At 45.4% G+C, this 20,848-nt stretch overlaps 1 protein-coding gene across 2 annotated transcripts in view; it reads right to left on the bottom strand.

The window, feature by feature from the left end:
- Positions 1–20,848, bottom strand: part of LTBP3 (latent transforming growth factor beta binding protein 3) — a 542,185-nt gene that overhangs the window by 351,174 nt on the left and 170,163 nt on the right. For both annotated transcript variants that reach the window (XM_069645022.1, XM_069645021.1), the window contains exons 5-7: positions 18,372–18,464; positions 5,620–5,742; positions 5,099–5,251 (exon numbers count right to left, since the gene is read on the bottom strand). In XM_069645022.1, coding sequence (XP_069501123.1) covers positions 5,099–5,251; positions 5,620–5,742; positions 18,372–18,464 — 369 coding nt within the window. The remainder of the gene's footprint in view (positions 1–5,098; positions 5,252–5,619; positions 5,743–18,371; positions 18,465–20,848) is intronic.

The following is a 20,848-nucleotide window of genomic DNA, read 5'->3' as shown; positions in this document are numbered from 1 at the left end:
CCAAGCTTTTTTCGGCGGAGGTTGATCAGAAGCCCTGAAAAACTGGTCCAGCCGATCCATACACCCCTCGAATTGCTCCGTGGTCCACTTGGATGACCCAAATGGACCTAGCTGAGTAGGAACCCGGTTCTCCGCCCTAAGGGCGTTGAGAGGATCTCCTCAGGGTGCTTGAGAGGGGTACCTGGCTTTCTTCGTAAGAGTCTTCGCGATAGTCTTCCAAATCCGTGGAACACTTTACGGCGGATTGGCCCATAACTGTGGGTGGAACCGGTACTAGGCCCACCGCCGTAGCAATCCTATTGATGTTCTTACGGATAGTCACCAAATCTTCGGGAGACAACACATCCGATGATGTGTCGGCAGTGAAAATGTCTTCCACGGCTCCAGAAGGGCCAGCGGATGGCTTCTCGGGTAGAGGCCTACTCGCAGTTTTAGGGCCTGTACGGGCCTTGGAAACCTTGGAACCCGTCGAAGTTTCTTGTTCAGAAACTTCGGCGTGTGTAGTTTGGGGAGTAGTGCCCTTCTTATGTTTGTTATGCCCAGTCGTCATGCGCTGCTGCGGATGCGGGGAAGGCTTCAGATCAGATTGATCCGATGGCGCTTTCGCCTTCTTCGACGAAGTCGTCGAGGAGGGCCCTTGGGTTGTGTGCTTTATGCAGTGCGATTGTACGCCCCTGTCACCGGGTGTGGTCCCTGTAGCAAGACCGGAGTCGAGCCTGGAAGGGTCGGGGACGGGCGTGGCGGTTCTAGAATAGTCCGCCTCAAGGTCTATAATGTCCGCGTTAGACGTTTGGTCATCCGATGTACCCCCGTCACTTTCGGCTGGTGTCGCGGCATGGGAGGGAGGCTCCACGCGTGACATTCCGTACGCGGCCCACCGCTTCAACCGGCGCTCCTTAAGGGTTTTAGGTTTAAGGAGTTTACACGCCGAACACTGCTTCTCGTCGTGCTCTAGGGGGAGACAAGCGTTACACAACGTGTGCTCGTCTTTCCACAGATATCTGACCCTACACACAGGGCAGAATCTAAATGGAGTCCTTTCCATAGCAGAAGGGAAGGGTGACCAGAGCAAAAAGGAAAGCAGTGGAAAAGAGGAAAGACATCATAGCAGTATGGCAAACCCCGAGCCTACTCTCCCTACTGTGTCGGCCGGCCAGAAGGCCCGACCACGTGGAAGTCCAAACGCCGGATCTTAGGCGCCGGAACCCACAGCCGTAGACGATTACCCCGTAGTCTTCGTCGAAGATGTTCTTGATGGGCGAAGTGACTTAACGAGGATTAAACCGACAATTCGGTAAGATAAACAATGTCTCATGAAGAGCTTCGCTATAGGGAGACCAGTTATCTGGGCGGAAAAAAACAATCTGAGGGACCTCAGCGCGTGAGGGATTTTGGGTACTACACATGTCACGATAGGGATAGTGTTTCAGACACGCCTATGCCGTCGTCCCCTTTCGGTCCCCCGAAAGACAAGATGCAATACTCTGCGGTTACCACTGGATGTCGGACCATATGCACAGCATGTGATTCTAAGCAGATTAACAAGCATCAGAAATGAGTGTTCCATTTATATCAAAGAAATATTTTGTCCTGAAGACGGCTAAAACAAAGGAGATGGACACCAGGGATGGTGCCTAAAACACTTATGTAGCCGAAACTCACGTAGACATATCTGCTGGACATAGAAGAAACTTGTCCAATTATAAAAGAGACTATAGTAACTGTTTCTCTTTGCTAAATAACTGTATGGAAATTTGTTAACAAAATTATAACGAGGTTGATACATTCTATAGTCAATTCATGTACACAATAAGAGCTGTCACGTACTAACCCCACTATTCAGCCCAATATGGGGCATTGTGAATGATAGATAAATGTGTTTGTTCTTTTAGATGTGCCTTGTGGAAAGCACACCAGAATATGGTGAAAACATCTATGTTCTTTTTTTATATTTGTGATGAGATATTGATGTACGAATACATTTTGTTTTAACATGTTTAGTAAACTGGCTGGACTTGGCCATCTCTGGTGTGTCCAGAGGGTCTCCTCTCATCGTGGGACCGGCTGGTGCTGCTGTTCCGAGGTGCCTGGACTGTCTGCTTGAAGACATATGGAACTGCTTTGCCAGACCCAATCCTAAATTCAAAACCAGCCACTGCACCCACGGCCCTTTGGCCGGCTGCAACCGGACCAATGACAGAAGTGGGCCCAGCGATTATGAGGATCGTATGGGTGGTTCCTCGGAAAGTCAACAGCTTGAATACCTGTTACCACCCACCCCGTTCATAGGGATTGCCTAAAGCACACTCTCTAACTCTCCCTTGCCTGATTATGATCAGTGGAGTTCTGGACAAGGATCCCACCCAGGGAAACCCTAATGTGGTGGGATTGGGAAAGTCCCTTTAAATTACTTTTACATACCTTCAATCCTTCTAGGTGTAATTCTTCTGGAAAGTTTATTTACATGTTGGCTTTGCCACTACTTGTTCTGTGACTTAACACTTCCAACTGCCCCACAAGGACTTCTCAAATTATAAGTGCTGTATAATTAGAAGGCACGATATATAGGTTTTGATTGCATTGCACGGTTTTCTTGACTACTACCCACATTTTACTTGCTTCATTATTCTTACACTTTTGCTACTGGTTTAAGTGTAAAGTGCAGGTGATCTCACTTTGAGGTGTGTGTGTGTGTGTGTGTGTGTGTGTGTGTGTCTGTGTGTCTGTGTGTGTCTGTGTGTGTGTGTGTTTTTGACGGGTGATTCAGGGATTGCTTCCTACATTTCACCTGATATGCTTAGAGATATAAAGGACTAATATTATGAAGTATTTTTGTACTAGTGAGTTACTTGAGTTGAGTGCTCTGTGTTGGGTTATCTGTGATACTACACCATCCGCAGATCTCCTGAAGTCTGTTTTCCTACTCAGGCCAAGCTTACTATGATAGAGTTTGGCTAGACCTGAGTGTTAAATACCCATTTCATTAACTACAATGGCATCTCAGAACACTCGTTCAGGGCTGGTTCTGAAAATACATCTTAACGTTTACTCCTCCACACCTCAAAATGTAGAACAACTGGTGACTCAGTAAGCATAACTTCCCTCTAAATCAAGCTACATGTTGCTTTTGTTATCCCCCAGATGATAAACTACAGATGGCCAATAACAGTCAGCAGCACTCAAAATAGTTCAGCAATTGAAATAGCCTTGTCTAATATGCCAGTTTCCTTAGCATTCTGAGAAACAAGTTCAGCATTAACTTAGTGTTAGGAAAGATTTAGCTTTAGAGCACCTTTCCTTCCATTTCTATGGCACCCCAAACGTTTTGCTTTTATTTTTGATTCTAACCTGCTCTTTTAGCAGGACAGTGAAGCCTTAAGCTTGACTACACTGATTTTTGCTCAGATGTTATGGGGAAACTGACATGTCCTTCAGGCTGTCAGTACTGGGAAACATTGTTTCCCTTAGTCTTGTACTTTGTCACTACTTTTGCTAAATAGTTATCACTTTTGGTAACTTTTATCATTGCACAGTGCATCTTAATGCAGTACAGTGGGGTACACTTTTTGTTTTGCCTTAGACTAACACTACTCTAGTTGTGCTAAAGGGACAAGCTGGTGCCAGCAGTTACTTTTTTGCAAAGTGTTGGTGCATTTCATTTTAGCCTTGCCACGTTTACTGTGTTTGGCTACTAACTGTGGCTAGTGTTCAAACATGGCCATACCACAAGGATTTTCACTTGTCCTTTGGCCATTTTGTCTTTTAGCCTTCTTCCTGCCCTGTGAGGCCAGGAACATCCTTATATGGACTTCCAGTGCCTGGGAAAGCAGAGGCTTTTGGCAGCCTACTGGAGGGATATAGGTGTTTGCTGCCAGGAAGTGGGTTGAGACTGTCTGGTTCCAATCTACAAACTGGTTTCAGTATGTCTGGGTGGTATGCATGAGATTTCCCGCCAGTGGTCCTGAGAGAGAGAGAGAGAGAGTGTGTGTGTCAGATCTGTTGGGATAAGAGGACACCTGCACCCATTCTAGAGAGATCCTGGAAGAAACTGAAGGGGCCAAGAATCTTGACCAGCTGCAAGACCTGCAAAGAGACCGGAGAGCCGTTGGACAAAGGCCTGGTAACAAACTTCTGCTGCTGTCCTGTTAGAGTCCCGTCTTGCCGAAGATCTCCAGCAGCCCTGTGAAGGAGCGGTGACCCTTGGAGTGGAGGGAACATCCGTTCTCAATATCAGCTCAGAGTCCTACGAAGAAGAGCTTTCGAAAGTGCCCCTGGACCATCCAGTGGCTGACCAGCTAAGAGTTTGGGCTACCATGATGCAGACGTTGGAGTTCCAAGTTGAGGTCTGGAACTTGGAGGATCTTCAGCTTGTGCAATATGTCTTACCTCTGTGACATTTCATGGTCCTAGCATCAAGGGGACCCAAGATAGGAGGCAATTGGCCTGATCTCAATTTGTGCGGTGTCCCGGGTGGCATCCCGCCAAACTATATCAGCGTTAGTGCCCACCCGTCCTTGAGACTTAGCCTAGACCACTCGGCTTGCAACCTTGAACTGGATACAGCTCCCGAGGTGTCCCTGTCACAATACTAGGTTGGCCTTCTATACATCTGTCCACCAGGCCAGACTATAGAAAATCAGTCCCAACACATATGGACAAGTCTACTGAATATTGTCTTTCGCAATAAGGTTGACTCCCATAAAGGGACACACAACACATACTGAGCAAAGGGGAAAAGGTTTGATGGAAAGTGGGCAGTTGAAAAAAGAAAATATAGTGGACCCCCCCCCCCTTACAAAGGAAAAGGAAACCAAGATTACAAAATCAACAACTTTACTGTGTCAGCCTTGTTACCAAAGACATTTTCAAGTAAACATTGTTACAAGAACATGGAACCTTTCAAAGTACTTGTGCAAGGCTGCTTACCATTGCAGGTGTAACAATGAAATGTGTGGATCAGGGTTGTAGTGGAGAAAGCTATCTTGGAACAAATAGAAAAGAAGGCCAGTGCCCCAACCAGGGAGTCAGCAGGTGGTAGTCTGGTGACCACTAAAGCAGTTTGATTTGAAGCGGTCAGGATTTGGTGTGTGGTGCTCACCTGTGTCATCTGCAGGACATTGCTCACAGCGTGCCCCCCATGCTTTTCCCACGCTGCAGCAGCAGAGCTTCTTGGTGAGCTTGTTGGGCAGCGGGTGCTGGCAGCTGTGGTTCACCAGCCGGAAACAAAGGCCTTTTTCTTCTGATTTCTCCGCTGTCAGTAGGTAGTCAGAAGTTCCCCGCAAGAGAAGAAAGGATAATAGATTAGTACATTATAATCAGGAGTCATTGGGAGCAGGGGCAGTAACAGTGCTGCAATATGGCATTTCTCATTCTGTACTAGTTTAAGCAGGGACCCTCTCAATCTGTGTTGTGTAAAGAAGAGATGATTTTATTGATCCATGGGTATGACATTGGACGTATGAGGCCTCAGTCTGTGCTGGTGTCAGGCATTGAGAGATGTTTTCTCCATCTCCCCTGGTGTCAAGTTGAGGACCTCTGTCGGTATAGGCGAGAACAGGAGGTTGAAATGGAAGCAGTGCTATTCTACACATTGTAGCAGGCAGTGAGGTTGGCACCTACCAATACATTGGGTGCGTGAGGGTCGCAGGATGTACCCCGGTTTGCAGGCACAGAGGAAGCTTCCCTTGGTGTTGAGGCATTCTCCATTCTGACACACTCCATACATTGTACACTCGTTGATGTCTGAAACAAAAAGAACATGGCAAGGCTCTAGATGACATTCTGATTGAAAGAATTTAAAAGATGAAGGAAGAGAGCATGGCACATCTTAAGCAGACCATGTGTCACACTTTTCTTGCAAACAGGTGATGCCTTTTAAAAACTTTCTTACATTAAGCACATTATGGACAAGGACACAGACAGGAAGCAAGTTTCAAAATGTTCTTTGAACCTGTTTAGCTTATGACAGCCTTTAGCTACTGGAAATCTGTATTTTTCTGAAGCTCTGCTAAACTTGGTTAAGGTCCTAAAATGTAAAGGTTAATCACCGTAATGACTACTTTACTCCAGTCTATAGCCCTCTTTAGTTCATACTTTATGGATGTCAGTCCCACTGGGACGAGACCAGAGACGTTTGCACTGCAAAACAATTTGCAAAGCTGGCGTGCACACAGGGGTCTTGCCAGTCCCTTTCCATGCGCTCAGCTCCGACCCGATGGAGCTAATATAGAGGGGATACTGGCGGGTATATGGGGGCAAATGAAATATGGACTAGGGAATATAGCAGTCATATCGAGAAACATTTACACACTCCTTACCTACCACTCCTTTCCTCATTACTCATGGGGGATTCCCTAGCATTGCTGAAAGTATGGGAAGAGGCACCTGAGCTCCACACTAAACCAAAAAGGTTTTGCATTACAGCTGTTTCTGACTGGGAATCAGCCTTGGTCCTAAAATGAATGGAATGGTTAGAACAGAAGGGCAAAGATTAATTCAAAATAGCAGCCACTACATCAATAGCCTCATGCCTTTAAAAAGCTAATGCTTCCGCCTTACACCTGACTGCAATGGCACGCATGCCCTTTGGAAGAGGGAACTTTGGAATTTCTTAAGATTCCAAATAACAAGAATAGCATCAATATTGCAAAGGGTGAATTGGTACCTTCCTTTCTAGGATCAGAGCTGTCTGATCCTAGATTTGAAGGCACCAATTCATTCTTTGCAATATTGATAGTATTCTTGTAATTGGGAAGCTTAAGAAATCCCAAAGGTACTTATGTAACCTGTCGTATGATCACATCGACTTAGTTTTGTCCAAATAGAATTTAAGGGCTCTTCAAACACCTATCATATTGAGTGTTTCCTCAAATCAGAAGTAGAATTTAGAAAATAAGCAATGAAGAAAATTCCATGATTTAAGTGAAAAGTTGAATGGAGGTTAGGCAGAAATGATTGATGTGCCAGAAGCACCATATCATTCATTTGGAAGCAGTACAAGGTTTTGTAGCACATAGAGATTGCAATACACTAGTTCTTCTGGCAGAAGTAATGGGAATCAGAAAAACATCTTCCAGGAGACTATCCGTAGCTTAGCTGTGGCCACAGGTACAAAGGGTGTGTGGGTTAAAGCGGACCTCATAACATTCAGATTACCAAATGGGAGGAGGACTTCCTCATGGTGAAAGAAAATCCACAATTCCCCCCACAAATCTACTTAGTACTTAATTGTTGGCGGAGAAAAACATACTCATTTGTGTATAGATAAATTCCAATAGAAGCTAGACAGGTATAAACGGAATCCACCTGAAGCCTGGGGATTAGTGATATCAGATAAAATATGAATCAGAGTCTAGACTACAGTGCAGAGGAATATCCTTGTCTTGCTTGGCTGCTTGGATACTAGACATGTTGTCCCCAGACAGCTCATGATGATCCGTGGTTTTGTGCTCTTTTACCATGCTGCCAAACTCATCGATAAAGGTGAGTGGTGAAGTACCAGGCCACCCTGTCGAGTGCGCAGATCTGAGATGGCAGAAGAAAACAAGCTTGGCAGGAGAGGTTCACCATCTCCAAGCAACACAACCTTATTGGTAATTGTGTGAGGGCATTAGGATCAGAGAACAGTTCCTCGACCTCCAGGACATTGTCATCACGCAGGATCCTTGAAATTGTCAGCAAAGTGAAGTCCTTACAATGTCCCAACTGAGATCTAGGGCAGTGCACAAGGGACTGAGGACCCCGACTCATATAGGAGGCATAAGGTGGGCACTTGGTGTGGAGATGCTTGGCAAATTCCCACTCCTGGAGGATGTGGCTCATCATTCCACATGGAGTTCCCGTTTGTAGTTCGGACACGTCAAGCTGCTGAGGGAATCGGCTCTATATTGGTGTCCCTTAACCAATGAGACACTGCGATATACATCAGTGAATGGTATAGTCCAACAACTGAACGTCAAGACGGTAAAGATGTGGGGACTTTGCAGAATCCTGCTTCTTCACTTAAATCATTGCACTGCAGTTTGTCTCAGAAATAGAATAGTCTGTTCTTAAATCACAGGGAATACTGTTGTGACTGCCAGAAAAATTGCTTTGAAATCCACAATGTATATGTTCTTCACGGTCTTGATAAGACTGTTGGTAATGAATGGAGAAACCTAAACATGGAGGAATTTGTAGTCATAGGGCCTCATTACAGGGTTGCTGGTAAAACCTGCCAGTAGGCGGTGGATACCGACACTCTGTAACACTGTTTCCACCGCCTGACTGCCTGGTGCCACCGGGATATCATGGCAGGCGACGGAAATGGTAAATTCCCATTCCCGTGGAGTCCCATACGGCTCCATGGGAATGGGGTCACTGAAGAACCGGCACTGTTGCTAACGGTGCTGGTGCTTCCTTGTGATCCCTTTTTTCCAAACTCATAATGAAGCCCATTGTATCCTGGGGAATTATCTCCTGGAAAGATGACCCACTCAGGAGATTGCCCTTCAGGCTCCACTGTAGAAGATCTTCATTGAAACACTAAGGTAACACAGAAGGCCTGGAGATTTTAATAAAACCTCATAATGTAGTTTTTAGTACCTTTATGACATGCAGACTAATTGGGCATTTGTGATCAGTGTAAACTGTCAGCCTGCCAAGTGGTGTCGCCATGGCCTATTTAATTGCTGCGCATACTTTCTTGGTGGTGGAGTACTTGTTCAGATCTGAAGGGGTAGCTTTCAACAGATGCATCAAATGGGCTCTTCTATTCCCCTAACCTTTGAGAGACCAGCTTCTACTCAGACACTGGAGACATCAGTTTGGGGAAGGAAATATTGATTATGGTTTGGAGTGATTAGTACTGGTAGGTTGCAGATCACAGCCTCTACATCTTGAAAAGCTTTTAGAGCTGGTTTATGCTACTTAATATTGGATTGATAAGTCAACCACATGTCTGTAAACAGGGTATCATTGGAAGAAATGTGGGTAAAGAATCTGCAGTAATATCCAATAAGGCAGAGAAAAAAAACAGAGGTCTTTCTTCTTTCACAAATTAGCTATGCTTTTGTTAGCTTCTACCTAATGGACTTGCAGTTGTATAATGCTGTTCCCTACCACGTTGACCAAAGAAGCAGTGAGGTCACATTTGGCAGGGTTGGCTCTTAGTCCTGCATTTTAACAGTGGGTCAGATCTTAGGTGAGTGGGATGTTCTTTACAAGTTCTACTTTGGATAATGATGTTATCTAAGTAGGTCTATGGAGAGCTTAAGAGATGGCCCATCAAATGCTGAAACGATGTGGGTGTCTGAATGTAACCTGAAAGGTAGCACCATAACTTAGAACAAACCTTCGGACATAGCAAAGGCAGTCTTTTTTTGGGGTGTATCAAGGGGCACTTGCCAATATATCTTCTTCAAGTCCATGGTGGTACTGAATATGGACTGATGAAGTCATCAGATCATCAATTCTGGACATGGGTTATGCAGCCAATAGATGGAATTACATTTTTTAAAATCAATGCAAAATTACAGCTCATCTGGAATTGATGCTCCTTCGCTGAATGACTATTTTAAAACTCTAATTTGTAATGTATCTACTTATTGATGGATGACATCTTGTTGGGCTTCTAATAGATTGTATGAAATGTGTGGGATCACCTTCCCAGGTGGCGTCCAAATATGATGACCAGGGTGGTCTGAGAAAAATGTCTTAAAGCACTTTAGGAACTTTTGTAAATCTCACATTTCTGGGTGGTTTGAGATTCCAGCATTTCTGGGCTACCTCCTCGTATGTTGGGTGCAGAGGTCTTCTGGATCTTCTTCCTGGTTGGCAATTGGGACCACTGGAGAAGGTCTATCTTCTACAGGTTGCCAAGCTTTCAACCAGTTCACGTGGTAAATATGTTCTTTCTTTATTCTCCTAGTATAGTTTAAATTCCAGACTATTTCCATCACAGTGAGTGTGTCCTCACTTCTGGGCAACAGTAGTAGCCTCTGATCTCCTACCTTGAAAGAGTGACTTTGGGATCCACAGTCATACAGTTATTTTTGTTTGGAGTGGGATTCTTCCAAATTCTCCCTCACCAGGGTACGAATTAAATGTTCTTATTCTTTATTGAACAAATCTAAGACAGTGTGAGCGCTCATTGTGGTTGTCCTTCTTTACATCTTTCTTCTGAACTAAGTTGCAAATGATGATATAATATGATATGATGTGGCATTTATAACGCGCCTATACACAAGTATTCTAGAAAGGACAAGACAAGGAGGGGGAAACAAAGGAGGGCAAAATAACCATCTTACTAGGCCTTGTGTCATTCAGATTGCGCAAGTGCAGGGAGGAGGGAAGGGGAGAAGTGCCAGGGGGGAGGGAACGGGGGAAGTGCAGTTAACTCACAAGTGCAGCCAGTGGGTGGCTCATAAGTGCAGAGAGAAGGGACTGGAGGGTTGCAGTTACTGACCCTTAAGTGCTGGCTAGCCCATGGCAGTGTGAGGGCAACTGGACATGCAGGAGCCTGGGCCCCGAGTTCAGTGGGTGACCAGTGCGGGGCGCAGTCAGGTGCATCAGCAGGGGAGAGGAAGAGAGGAAGCAGAAGCGAAAAGGAAGTTCTTGAGTTGCTTCTGGAACAGAGGTGGTTCTGCTGAAGTTGGAGTATCATTACCTTTATGCATCATTACCCTTCTACCTCATTACAGTCACTACATTTTGTGGTGAGACCAGACCCTGAAACTATCATTTATGCTAATGAACTACTTCAAACACACTACACCCACTCCCTTACATGTATGAGGTCCTCAAGCAGCAGCCACTACCTTCAGACTGTTTTGTCTGTCTCGCAAAGCTGACGTAGGCTCTGATGGCACAGAGCCACCACTGGGAACATCTCTACTTTTTACTGTTTTTTTCACTTTCTTTACAGATACTTTCTTTGTTGGTCAGGGAACTAAATTCTTAATTGGTTTTAACAAATCTCCATTTCCAATATTCATGAGCAGGCCTGGGGGCTGGGGGGAGATGGGCACACCAAAGGGATTGGAACTGTATGATACATCAAAATAATTCTAAAAGTCCTGTTCACATAATGTAATACAGGAAATGACATCCCCACACTTCCATGCCTGGAACTGTGACACAAAGCCTGCTTGTACCCACAAGAAGAGTGGCACATATAACAAGGTAAGCATGTTTTCTTTACATATGCCAATCTGCTCTTTGCAAACATATCAAGGAGGAAATGCTCCGCCAAAAGAAAGGAAGCCTCAGTCTTGCCGACTTCTACACCCACCACTCCTCTCCCGCCACCCCCCCGGACTCACAAATTAGAGGATGGTTTAAAATAATTGTGGCAACCTTCCTGACACAGAACAAACTACCAGACACTCCAGCCCCAAAATAGAAGAGGGTGTCTTGCATTTGCTCCTCATAGGAGGAAGAGGAGCAAGGGGAGATGAACGAGATAATGCAGACCTCTTTCTGATGAGGACAAAGAAAATCAAGAAGACTTAGGCAAATACATTATAAAAAGGCAGGTTGAAGCAAGTCTTAGATAGAGTCAAGTTTAAACTTACCCTTCCTGAACCTTCCATTTAGGTGCACTACACCTCTATTGCTTCACTAATTACATCCATCAAAAATGCAATTCACAAAGAATGGGAAGATCTGGAAAAGTTAAACGTACCTCACTTTATTAAAAGAGATGTAAGCCAACTGAATGGCCAACCAATAGGCTAGTGGATTCTTTGATATTGCATCCATTGCTAACCAATCTGTGTGGGGGACCCTTAATCACTGCAGAAGACCCAACCCTGAAGGACACAGTAAATAAAGAGATGATACACTACTGAAAAGAGGCTTTGCTGGCTCGTATCCCAAAGCATTCTGCAAGAAATAAAGAAAATCACATGGCCCACTTATAAAAGTGAGACCATAACCAACCTACTCCCCATAATAACCATAAGAGTAGCGTGCAGCAATCCTCGGCAGGAGACACTTACAGTTAAAGGAGTGCCAGGCAGGAAACATGCAGAAATCACATTTATTAAAGATACCCTTGCTAGAATACTGTTGTTGGATAACAGATAGATAAGATTGCGAGTAAAGTACGTGTAAAGTGTGTAACAAGGATAAACATGTGAAGTCTATCCTTTTACCACCCAAACCTTCCAGGGCTCCACTGATCAAATTGTTTCCCTTGAGATATTTTTGTCGACAATCTCAATTGAGAGGTCATCTCAGGAGGTCATCCCAGAACAAGATGTATGGGCACTCCTCAGATAAAAACTAGATCAAATTCTCCAAACAACATCAGAGGCAGTTCCCCCTCTGAACTTCTTTTAGGGGGTATACTAAAATACTTTCTCCCAATATGGAGTACTCAAATTAAGGATAAGTGGGTGGTAGACTGTTTTGAAAAGGGTCTACCCTTTTGAGTTCATGTGTATCCCACCACACTAACTCCCTATACACTCCCTGGCACAGAAATGTAATTAAATGCACACCTAACATTTCAACTCTTCCCACACATCCATGGTGCTAAAATTTCTGGGTGCACAGACTTCTTGTTTCAACAATTTTCATAGACCCATATGAAAGACTTCATCTTCACCTATTGGTCGAACACATTCTGGATGCATGGTCACAGGCCTCACAAGACTATGAGAAACATTAGCAAAAGTGGTGGACAAGCTGGGAGAAGAGCAGGGTAGAGCTCACTGCAAACCGAGCATGGCGTACGAGAGGGAATTCAGATCCAACCCCCATGCCCCACTGCAACACTCTTCCTGGAACACTTCAGTCGGCAGCACATCAGCCTACTGACATCACGCACAGGGTGTATAAATGCATACTGAATAATGTTATGCCAGAATCTATCCAGCTCCGCAAACATTATCTCAAGCCTTGTCCAGCCCAGTAGGATTCCCAAGCCAGATGAATCCTTTCCAAACCGGACAAATACTAAGGTGGTCCAGATATTTTTAGGTATTTAGTCTTTGCATTTATGAACCCACCGGAACTATTTGTACCATCACCCTGAATGACCTGGCCGAATCCTGTGAGACATACAGGTATTTGAGCCCCTTTTGATGAAACAAGAACACCCCACATGGATCTCCCAATTTCCAAAAAATCTCACTGATAGGAAGGCAGCTCAGGTGAGACACTGTGGGATTACAGATAGGGGTCATGGATGAGAAGAATTCTAGGTGCAGCCCTTTCTCAATAGAAAGGATGTAATACTACCTTGCTTCTCTTCTCTCTCCTCTGTCTCTCTTTCTCTCTCGCTCTCTCACTCTCTCCACTGCAGCTCCAGTTTCAGGGTATCTTTCCATTATTCTTCAGGGGTGTTGGTCCAAAGTACCCCTGCCTCAGGTGTAGGTGTGCATAATGTAACAGTGGGGGCATCTTCTCCAGGGGCTGGGCACACTTCCCAGGTTCCCTTGAAAGTCTTGTTGCTTGCCTGGCCCACACCTGACACAGAGTTAAAGAGCAGCCTACATTGGGTGCCTAAACCGGAAAGCAGGAACTGCCCTTTTGACTCCTCCTTCGAATATAGCCCCAACAGACGCAAGCTAGGAGGGGATGGGGTGACACATTGGGGGGTACTTCTCAAAACAAGGAAAATGGTCACCAACAGAGGCTTTACGTTCCTCCAAATAAATAGACTAAAAGGCAATCCGCCTGCCTCTACTCAACTTATGATATGATATGATATGGCATTTATAACGCGCCTATACACAAGTGTTTCAAGGCGGGATGAGGCAAGGGAAGGGCAACAGAGGGAAGACATAGACAACGATCTTACTAGGCCAGGTGACATTGAAATCGCGAAAGTGCAGGGGGGGGGAGGGAAACTGTAGGGGGAAGAGGGACGGGGCAGTGCAACACATAAGTTCAACAGTAAGAATAAATAAATAAAAGCAATAGGTAAAAGTGCGGCCAGTTTATGGAAAGTGCAGGGGTAAGTGCAGACATCAAGTGTCGAGAGCTGGGGGGGGCTGTAGGGATAAAGAAACATCCCCCAAGTGCAGGAGTTGCCCAGGAGGCAGTGCAGCTGTGCAGCTGGTGGGGGAGGGGACCTGGGCCCGAGATCGGAGGGTAGCCAGGTGACCAGTGCAGTTTCAGTCAGGAGTTCAGCAGCAGAGAGGAGGAGAGAAAGCAGAAGCAAAGAGGAAGGTCTTGAGGTGCTTCCGGAATCGGAGATGGTTCTCCTCAAGTTTCAGGGAGGCTGTTCCAGAGGGAGGCCGTGGCCTTCTGCCTGAATATCCAGGGATTGGCTGTTCTGATACAAATGGACAATATCGCTGACTAGGCAATGATAAACAAACAAGGCAGTTCATTATTCAAACACCTGGCATCCCTTCCAACTTCGATCTGCCTTGGGGCAGAACAACAGCTGTAATCTTTCTCTGCATTACACCATCCGGGGATCCTACACACAAAATCCAACTCCATAAATAAGCTATTGAAGATGTAGATAAGCATTTCATTCAGTAACCAGCGTAACACAGGTACACAGATGCATTAGACGGAGAAAAGACTTAAGAATAACTATGGAATAGCTTCCCTATCTTTTCTGAAGTCTAACCCTATGATGGCCTGGGGTCTTGTGCCAAGTGGTCACCAGTTCCAAACAGTAACACTTCACATGCAGGTTTATTAAGAGGTTGACAATGCCAGTGGTTATGATTAAAAGAGTAAAAATGTTAGGTAAAGTTCAGGTAAGTAAATTCACTGAATCCCAGTCACTAAGTTGGTAGTAGATTTTAGAGGGGAGTTGTTTAGTTTAGGGGAGTAACCAAACTGGGGGCATGGGTAGTAGGGGAAGAGAAATGAAGATTGGTCACAAAGAGGCAATACCTCCAGACATTACTCACCCTCCACACGACTTAGGGTGAATAACGGTGTAACCAGCAGCCTACGATTACAAAAGATGGTCTTCAAAGAAGAAAACTGCATCTAAGATTCATGGACCTCCAGGTAGCCACAATCCTACCTGCTCTGCATCACTGGGCCACTATCTGCAATGCCTGGCTACTGGCCTTGTGTTGTTGGATATCGTACAGCTGCACCATGCCCAGCCCCAGATCATCTTCATCTCTGACACATCATCTCTGGTAAACCTAATGACTCCCCTCCTCTGAAGGACCCTTTCTTAAAAATGCTCAACCAGAGACTGCTTATGATAGTGGGGAAATCTAACTTCAAAAAGCTTTTTCTAAACGTGTTTTATAGTTTACCCTTTCTTTCTTAAAACCACAAGTGTTTGCCTATTCCCACAGTACAGCTGCACTTGACTCTATGGAAGAGGTATATTACCTTTTGAATAGACACTGACTTTGGGAATCCTAACCTAACTTAGGAAATCTTATTGCTCAGAGGCCCTCAGTGGAGCCTGAAATCCTCTGGTGTCCCACAATTGGCAGGGTCGGGCTCTTTGGTCTCGAACTATCTGTTCTACAAGTAAAAAGTAGTAGTCTTATCACTGCTACACACCAACCTTTAAGTGCCATTTCATTTACTGTTGTGTCCCCATTTTAGACGTCTCTCCCTCTATCCACGTATCCCAAATTTAGGTACGTCTGCATTTACTGTCGTGTCCCCATCTTAGGCGTCTCTCCCTCTATCCAGGTATCTCAAACCTAGGCGTTTCTGCATTTACTGCTGCGTCTCATATCTGACAGCGATGCCTTTTAATGCTTTTACTCGGACTTGAGAGTTTCCCCCGCTGCTTTGGTGCTTTGGGTGGTTCTACTTCTGCTGCGGTCCCTCAGACTTGGGCGTCTGCCCCACTACTCAGGCTCTCAAGTGTAGGGAGTCCACAGCTGGCGAGACCAGCTAATCGCTTTGGACCTTGGAAAGCTCCATCGAAGATGAACTCCATCCGAGTTTAAGGTATGTATAACTCACATCACATCTATAGACAGGTGCTACAGACACAGCTCCCCATCCATGCACTATAGAATGCAGCTATGGCTATGCAAACCCGGTCTAGCAGCTCGCATAGCCGTCCACACGGAAACCCCAGACGTGTCTCAACACCTTTATAATTAGTATGCAGTGACAACCTACGAAAACATGTCGGTCTAGCTGGGCACACATTGAGTCTCCTGTGCTAGCACTCTATCCTAATCCACCAACAGCACCCAGCCACGTGCCTGAACGCAGGGTGCTTACTGGAGCCCAGCCAGCCCTCATAAGTCCTAACCTGGCACAATGCACACACACATCTTAAAGTTAACTCTTAGAATCTCCCATACATGGACTTCGGTCACCGAGGGCATTCCAAGCACAAAGTGCATTGAGGCCATACAAATGGGGAAAGGGTGCTATATAAATGACCATTACTCAGCTTTAATACAGCATTTTATTTTATTTCCACAGATAAAGATATATCCTGATATTGGGGGTCATTCCGAGTTGGGCAGTAGCCATGGTGCTATTAGCACCATGGCTGCCTCCCAAACCGGGTCCGGTCTGGTTGAATGGGGATTTACCGGGTAATTCCGACCCTAGAGGGCCCAGTAAGTCCCCATTCAACCAACCATTCCCCATTCCCATTGAGCCCCCATAGGGCTCAATGGGAATGGGGAAGGCGCTAATAACGTGCCCGCGAGTAGCAGGCCCGTTATTAGTGCCCTGGGCCCTTAGCGGGACCCGTAAAGGACGTGTGGTCAGAGCACACGTCCTTTACGGTTCCCGCTAAGGGATCTCGGAATTGGGCGGTAAAGGATTACTGGCACCGGTCTCCTTACTGGTGCCCGGTATCCCTTACCGCCCAACTCGGAATGACCCCCATTCTCTTATTGAATGCTAGGAAGGGTTCTATTGTATCTGTCACCAGCGTGCTGACCCTCCAGAGCACTGCAGTGGCTGCGATAGCGCCTTGACCACTAAGAGTCTCAGGTAGACTTAAAGGAAACCCTGTCGTCTGTCAGTAGACTCCTGTCACACCCTGAACACAGGAACAGAGAAGAATTCCCCTAACACCTGGAGTGCCAGATTTCAAAGACAGCAGCGGTGGTCACGTGACAGTGGGACGGGAAAGCAGACTCAGTTGGTGGTGGCGTTTCTTCCACCTCGCCACCGTTCTTTTCCATTTGATATGTTATGCGTTGTTTACCAATGCACAGTCCAGTGAGGCTCTCTGGGGAGGTTGAGTAAAAGCTGATGTTTAACCACAGATATGATAGAATCATCTCACAATAGCCCTTTGGAGATCATGGGTCACTAAGGAAGCTTATCTACAAATCGTATTTACAAGCGATGTGAGCATCAGTCATAAGTGAAATTAAAGAAGTGCTTCTTCTGTTCCCGAGCTGTTAAGTGCCTCATTTAAAGTTTGGCAGTATTTCATTTACCATTTCCTCCAAACTCAAATACCGTTATTCCACACAGCAACTGTGCAATAACGAGAAGGGTTCACATGATCCAGGGCCATGCAGACCCTTGTGTTACTCCCCATTTCCGAGTCCCATTGGACTCCACTGGGAATTTCATCTTGCTGCATGCGGCAATGTTTTTCTGTGGAGAAACTTTCGTCCACACAAAACCCGGCAGTTTCGCAGAGTAGTGGTAATCTTGTTACCGCCACTTCTTTACTGCACCTTCAAACTCTAATTTAGATCCTCATTACGAGTTTGGTAGTAACTTGCATGCAAATCTGCAGAATTTCCGCCAAGCTCAATGTCATTTGGTCCCGTGGGTTTATCATGGGATTACAAGTGCTGGTCATTCCCCATTTTTGGAATCCATAGGGCGCCATGGTGATATTTGGCAGACTACAGCCAGTGGATTAACAGTGCGGTAAATACACCAATTTTTGGAGGGAATGTGTCGGATTTACCTCCAGCTAGTTGTTGGGAGGTACATTTTCCACTTTACCTTCAAATGTATTATTCCACGGTGCATGAAAAGTAGCAGTAACTCTGTTACCACCAAAAAAGTGGTGGTAAAGGAATTTCCACAGATCCTGCACTGCTGAACTTGTAATGAGGCCCTGAATGAGGGCCTAAGTCTTGATTACCATTTATTCTGACTCCATTACAGGTCCAAAGGAAGTTACAAACGATCACACATGTCTGACTCCTCAAAATAGTCTTCTGGGCGTCTGCTACTTTTAATAGGTTTTTTTCCCATCACTTCTCAAACCATATCACTAGTGGTTCATAAATGGTGGGAAAACTGAGCGGTTACATTTTAGAAGCAGAAACAATAAGGAGTTATATACGAAATCTATCTGACATTGTACATTCACAAACATGTTTGCACATAAGCTATTTGTGGAGATGCCCCTGAGCACCTCGGATTTGCACTTACTCCCTCTTAGCTGATTCCCACAATAAAACTAAAACAAATCTATAGATCCCCCGAGGTACTAGGAGCCTTACCCTGACAGTGGGTGCTGTTCAGTCTTTTGTAGCCCTGGGGGCAGTCGATACCCACATCACCCCTGAGTGGCCCAGTCTTCTGCACGCCGGTATCTGCAAAACAGAACAGAAGATACAGGAGAGGTCACATGGGAAGTAGCGAGAGGAGGGATAGAGTATGAGACGTGAGAGGGGAGCTCTGGTGCTGAGCAAAGTTCAGGGGCTCAGCAGCAGGAAACTGGTTCTGTGAATGATCACAAAAGGACAGCTCGGGCACAGCACCATACATGTGGGCGTAGATACTTCCAGGGGGCCGAATAGCTTACATGTAGGGGTACAACAGCTCACACACAAGCTATTACCCAAACCGGGTGATGATTCAAGTAAGAAGACAAAGGCGTGCATTCTGGTGCCCGAACGGATGCTGAATCATTGGCATGGGGTCTAGTACTAGAAGAGGGGAACAATGAAAATGGTGGAATCAACTAGTTAAAAAGCTGGCAACAATCCTGAAAAAACAAAGAAACAGTTCAAGTTCCACAGTTTGGAGGTGTTCAAGCTACTCCCCAGTATGCACTATGTGTTTAACAAATTGGCAGCTCGAATATGCGTTTCTTTTTAAATCACATTTATTGAAACGTACAAAAAGATCATCAAGAAGGTGCAGGAAACTGAGTCGGGTGTACTTATTGCCGGCAATAAGGCACTGCTTCTGTTTGTTATTCTGCCGGTTAAACAGGCACATCATTGCTTCTTTACTGAGGATGTAATAATGAGCAATTGTGTTGGAGAAACTGCACGAGAGGGACGTGCGCAGCTGGTGTAGAAGGACTGGCAGGGACAGTGCTCCTGGTGCCCGGTTCGCAGGTGGTCCACAGCTCAGATGCCAACACATTCATCCAAGTCAATCATGGAGGCCCAAGCATACAGCATATCAGTTAAGAGGTTTATTGTTTCGCTCTATAAGAGTTTTCTCAAGACAAACAGCGCAAAATGTGCTTATACTGTAACACACAGCTTCTTCCCCTGTATGCTAAGTGCAGCGCTCCATGACTGAACTCAGTAAAATACTGAGCCCAGATTGTTCGATTGGGGCTTTGTCGATTTAAATAATTGTGCTTTTGTTTCTAATTCACTTAAATAATTGCCAACAAAACCCATTCCAATCTGTGGGTGCTTATCCAGTCCTGTTTCTTTCTTTGCATTCTGGGACTTGTAGTCCCGCCCTATAAAACTCGGACTACAAGTCCCAGAATGCAAAGAAAGAAACAGGACTGGATAAGCACCCACAGATTGGAATCGGTCATCTTAGCAAGTATGCACTTCCGCAGTGTACCCAGTTGTCATACAAGACCGTGAGGGGAGACTAGTTCACATAATGAAAAAAGGTATGGCTTCTGGCACTGAACAGGGGCAAGGAGAATATGGGACTGATTGACAGACTGGCACAGTTACGCACAATATGGCACTTCATCGTACTTAGGAATAATACATTTGTTTATTTCTCATCTACAATTCCATTACATTTTGCATATTCCAAATGTAGACTATGTCAATTTATATCAGAATTTACCTCCTCCTAGTACTTCAGCGCCCCATTTACTTTGAATAAAATGGGCACCTCAGGGCTAGTCATAGCTCAGACAGAGCCCCGGGCAAAGCAAAGTTTGGCGCAACCCTGCCGGCGCGCCTTCGATCCCACCTGCCTGGATCCCAATACCCACTACAAGCCCATGCATCGCTAACAATGGGCCCCATTACGGCTCTGGCAGTAGTTCAATGGTAAATCTGTGGAATTACCCACAAACACGTTTATAGTGGCTGGCACTCGGTCCCTTATCATTACCAAGGGATTTTAAGCGGTGGCATGGTGGTGTCAATCCCCATTTGTGGAATTTTATGAGATTTAGCGCAAGCAGTAATTCTGCAGGGTAAATCCATTTAAGAGGCAGAGCCTCCACTTTACCTACCAACCCGTAGTATGGCAGTGCGGTAATACAACAGCCAAAGAATTGTCAACACTTTACTGCCATTTTGACCATACTGCCACTCTCGTAATGAGGTCCAATGTACAGTAAAATGACAGAACGAAAAATCATGATGACAAACTGCAAGACTGAACTCCATTTGTTAAAGCAGAAAAACATGTACTAGAACAGTAACAAAACTGCATAGAGGGACGCAATCACCTGTACAAAGGTTTTTATATGGGAACCCAATTTGCGAGAAAATAATTTCATCCAGTTATTCTTCCCCAATGAGCACATGCCTCAAAGGCCAACTCATTCTAAAAGTGACCTTGTCTTGCCTCTTTGTCAGCAAACTCAGTCATGACGTCAGCCAAAATCTAGATCAAAAGCAATGTCACTTTCAAACAAGAGGATTGCCAATGAAACAAGCTTCTCTTGGCTCGTGGTTAATCAGAGACATTTCTAGAAGCTTCTTTCTCCCCTGGCTACAGAGGCCAGCATGGTCAGCAGAGCTTGTGAAGCAGCCCA

The sequence above is a fragment of the Ambystoma mexicanum genome, chromosome 2p (genome assembly GCF_040938575.1).
Source record: "Ambystoma mexicanum isolate Mex_15411 chromosome 2p, UKY_AmexF1_1, whole genome shotgun sequence".
Lineage (NCBI taxonomy): Eukaryota > Metazoa > Chordata > Amphibia > Caudata > Ambystomatidae > Ambystoma > Ambystoma mexicanum.
This window is presented reverse-complemented; position numbering and strand designations above follow the sequence as displayed.